The sequence below is a fragment of the Lampetra planeri genome, chromosome 58 (genome assembly GCF_965212315.1).
Source record: "Lampetra planeri chromosome 58, kcLamPlan1.2.h2, whole genome shotgun sequence".
NCBI lineage: Eukaryota > Metazoa > Chordata > Hyperoartia > Petromyzontiformes > Petromyzontidae > Lampetra > Lampetra planeri.
Genome location: NC_136164.1, coordinates 629,306 through 633,550, shown reverse-complemented (window position 1 = coordinate 633,550; position 4,245 = coordinate 629,306). Strand labels below are relative to the sequence as shown.

The window sequence follows — 4,245 nt, the reverse complement described above, 5'->3', positions numbered from 1 at the left end:
GATAAAGCTAGTTGTAATTGCTGGTGAAATGTCGTACTCTGATTGTAAAGTGTGGTTTTGTTCTCCAACACACCGGTGTGCTGTGCTCGTGTAAAGGAGTAATATAGGGACGTGACGTCATGCGCGCTGTCCAGTGTGATGGCGTCATGGGACGTGACGTCATGCGCGCTGGGCGGGGCGATGACGTCATGCCTCCTCGAGGTACTTAAGGGGGACCCCGTGACGAAAGCGGGGTCACTGTGGGAGCCCGGGATAGAGAACGGTTGAAGAGCCAAGCCAGGGGTAGAGCTTAAGGAGTCTGGAGAGAAGCCGGCGGTAGTCATAAGAGGTGCTGCTCTCCCCAGTCGGTCGGTGTTGGCTGAACCCCCGATCCGACTCGAGGGAGAGAGCCCTGGAGCTAGCCGAGCTAGGAACAGACAGAGTGCGGGGTCGTGTGAAGGACCCAGCATAGGACCCCAACCCCTGGGGAGTTTACTAAACCCTTAATAAATATCCGGCGCAAGCCCTTACATGAAGATCTGCCTCTGAGTCATCATTTGCACCTCAACACTAGTAACGAATGGGCATCTTGTGTTTACGTGACATGCCTTACTAATTAGCTGTGTTGGGTGGTGGCGGGTTTAGCGACACATTTATATTTATGCGATCTAACCCAAAAAAAACAAAATTATGGAAGACTAACGACCAGGTCCAGTGCTGCCGTCAACTTGTGCCCATAGGGACAGCTGCCACTGGGTGTGCTCTTTCAAACGTTTGAGATCAGATGTGATGCAAAGCGCTGAGACATCTCAATCTAATAGGGCGCCATATAAAAAAAGTATTACCCTTCGCCATTGCTCCATCCTCGTTCGATCTCTATAAAAGTAATCGATAGAAAATACAACAGCTGTTTGCACAACATATCAACCCACATTGCTGCTGAAGCCCCGTAATGCTCGGCTTGGATTATCTCATGAGAGGCAGAGACAGGGCTGGCCCCGTGGGTGCCCTGTGCAAGGTTTGCAGAGGGCACACTTTTTTTCTAAGACCAGCCCTGAGCGGAAACCCACAAAATAAATCTGTCTATGCCTCCGTACAAGGTGCCAACTGCTGCTGCAAAACAAACCTCGGGAAAGTGGGGCCACCTTGACCCGGCTCACAACACAAACTCCATCTGTGGTGAAGAGCAGTTGATGCCACGTCTACTCAAGTGTCACGTGTATCGAGCAACTGTGGACAGCTGATGATTTCAGCACCGTTACTAACCACGCGTCCATAAATGGTCTTCGTTAATCCAAGTTGGAATAATGAACACGAAACGACGATGAGTGTGGTATATTCCCACCTACGATTGGCTAGCAAAATTTTAGCAATTGAATAGACATCGTCATTGCGTTTCTCAATTTTGTTCCAATAAATTTCCCAAGATGGTTATGTGTAATTATAAATATCGGATTATAGTCTCGGTTAAGATTGTTGCGTGTGATGGTGGGAGTGAGTGTGGAATTCAAGTGTATATTCTACAGGACAGAGAAGTAAACTCACAAACGTCTCTATTCACACATACAGGTGTGCTGGGCTGATGGAGCTGAACGTAACAAAGGCAATGCAGATGACTCCTCCAGGGATGATCCTCATGACGGGTCTCCTGCGCGAGCCGGAGAGCATGAGGCCTCTCGTGTTCACATTTGTATTTGTGATGTACACCCTTTCCATTATGGGAAACACATTGCTGGTTCTGGCCGTCTTCCGAGAGGAAGAGCTACACAAGCCCATGTACATCTTCATGTGCGGACTTTCCACGAATGCAATTGTCGTGAGCACCACCGCACTTCCAAGAATTATGTATGATCTTGTGTCCACCAATATCATTTCCTTTCCTGCTTGTGTCGTACAAATGACCTTCATTCACTTGACGAGTGTTTTCGAATGCTTTATATTGGCTGCAATGGCAGCGGATCGATACGTGGCTATATGTAAACCCCTCCACTACAATTCTATCCTCACCTCCGTATTCGCCGTTAAAATGTGCTTCGTATTCGTTGTGATTTCATCCTTAATGTTATCTGGAGAAATTGTATTGGCAAGCCTTATTAAGCTATGCAGCAAGCCAAGAATTGTATGGATGCCAAATTGTGATTTTATGTCATTGACAAAGATGAGCTGTGAAGATGTAACCATCAACATCATATATGGCTACGTTCTTACAATTCTATCAGTGTTGGTCTCATTGGGGATCATTGTGTTTTCCTACGTCCGTATTCTGTATGACTGCCAGAAGTCCACCCAGCGCAGAAGTCAACAAAAAGCGATCAGCACGTGCGTTACTCATTTCTTTGTTCTCATCATGTTTTATGTGTTTGTCGTCTTCATGGTCATGCATCATCGGATTGAAAATTCAACGCTCATTCCCATTGCAGTCCGCTCCACGCTCAGCTCATTGTATTACACCGTCCCTCCAGTACTTAACCCAATTATTTACGGTCTTCGTACGACCGAGATTCGACAGAGTTTAGTGAAAATATTAAAGTATAAAATTTCATCCATTTAGCGACACTTCCGGTTATGGGTTGAAAAGAAAAATATCAGTAATCCTAAGTCCTCCGCAAAAGGTGTGCTTTGTCTAATCCATAAGCTGGCGCATTATTGAAAACGCCATTCCTAAGATGTGCTCGTGTTATTTTTTATCGTGAGTAAGAGACGTTCAGCCTTAAGTTGTTTTTACAAGAATGACCCGCGGAGGACCTTGGTGGCTTTTTTTGTGTGACAGCAAATGAAGCATACTATTGTAGAAACTGAGTAGCAAACACATTGGAGGGAAAATGACCGCCAGGTCATGCACCACTCAAGCGACACTGGAAGGCAGCTGATGAATTGAAGCGCAAACACGCAACCACATCCGCGAACCATGCGTGCAGGGATTGGAGTTCATATCAAAAACATAAGACCACATTCGCGCGGGTTTCCTAACCACAAGTGCAAGAGAAGGGATATTTTAAATCAAATAAAATATTTCAAAAAGCAAGGGAAGATAATGGAAGGAGTTGTGGATTGGTCCGACTCTCGCGAATGTGGGCACGGATAAGGGGGAGTATCCACTCTGTCGTGATGATGCTGACACCTGCAAATGTTATTTTTAGCAAAAAAATGAGAATATATTATTGAATCGCACAATATATACGACAGGGCGTCTCAGAGCCCGTTACAATTTAATCACAAATATTTTACAGGGCACCCCCAGTTGCAGCTGTCCTTGTGGGGACAAGATAAATCAGCAGCACATGGCCTTCAAATTCGTGTGCCAGTAGAGTGTGACGATGGAAATGTATAATCCTGATAGAGTAATTCAAGAGTACATTTCGAATGTGCCAAAATTAAAGGTGACACCTGATTTGGAAGCTTGATATTTCCCCACGTAATTGACAAATGTGCGTGATCTATATGAAACGACACGAACGACGAACAACTAAAAGCCTCTTTCAATGGCACAGTAACAATAGGTCCGGACTTCGTGGTTGTTCTTGAAGCTCGTCCATTCCCTCGAACCTACGTTTCCCTTGTGCTCTGCCCTTTTATATCATTCCCACACTGTTTGTCCCCTAGATAATCCCTGTCCTCCTCTTATGGATCCTAACCATCGCCTCTGGGTTCCACTTCGTTTCCCACCTATTCTCGTTCAAAACCTTTTCCTCCAATAATTTCAAAAGCCTGCCTCTCGACCAATCACTGTGGATGTCTCTTTCCACTACTTTTGAATAACTATTAGGCTGCACATTTGCTTGGTGTGAGTTTTTATGAATTTCGGTCATTACATAACCTCCCCTCCTCCCACCCTTTGAAAAAAGAACGAGCCGTCCCGGATAACTTCAGGGAGGAATGACCGACCTACAGAGCACGGGGAGCCAAGGGGAATTACAACCCAGAACGCGGTGATACCATATAGAACATTTCTGTGCCGACAGTGTGGCAATAAACAATGTGTGAATAACAATGTGTGGTGTGGATAATTTTCGCAGCACAGACATTGCATCTCCCACAAGTAGGAACAATAACGACAATAGTATTATGGGAACAAGGGGTGCAACGGTCTGTTGCGCTGACCAGTCCATTGTCAGCACCATCATGTGCATTTAGCGCGAGTTCTTGTTGCCTGATCGGCATCTGCTGCAGGGTCCCATTCTGTGCCGTGCTGGGTCACACTCAGCTCTTGTGATCCAGATGCCACTGGCGGCCGTAGCAGCTCGTCGGATACCCCAGACTCCAGCA

General features: G+C 46.1%; 1 protein-coding gene across 1 annotated transcript; it reads left to right on the top strand.

The window, feature by feature from the left end:
* Window positions 1-712: 712 nt before the first annotated feature.
* LOC144735941 (olfactory receptor 52D1-like) lies at window positions 713-3,905 on the top strand. Its single transcript, XM_078618534.1, has one exon. The coding sequence runs from the start codon at window positions 1,562-1,564 to the stop codon at window positions 2,528-2,530; it is 969 nt and encodes a 322-aa protein (XP_078474660.1). The 5' UTR covers window positions 713-1,561; the 3' UTR covers window positions 2,531-3,905.
* The last annotated feature ends 340 nt before the right edge of the window (window positions 3,906-4,245 follow it).

Coding starts and splice junctions, on each gene's coding strand:
- LOC144735941 (XM_078618534.1), top strand. CDS start 1,562: ATGGAGCTGAACGTAACAAAGGCAATGCAGATGACTCCTCCAGGGATG.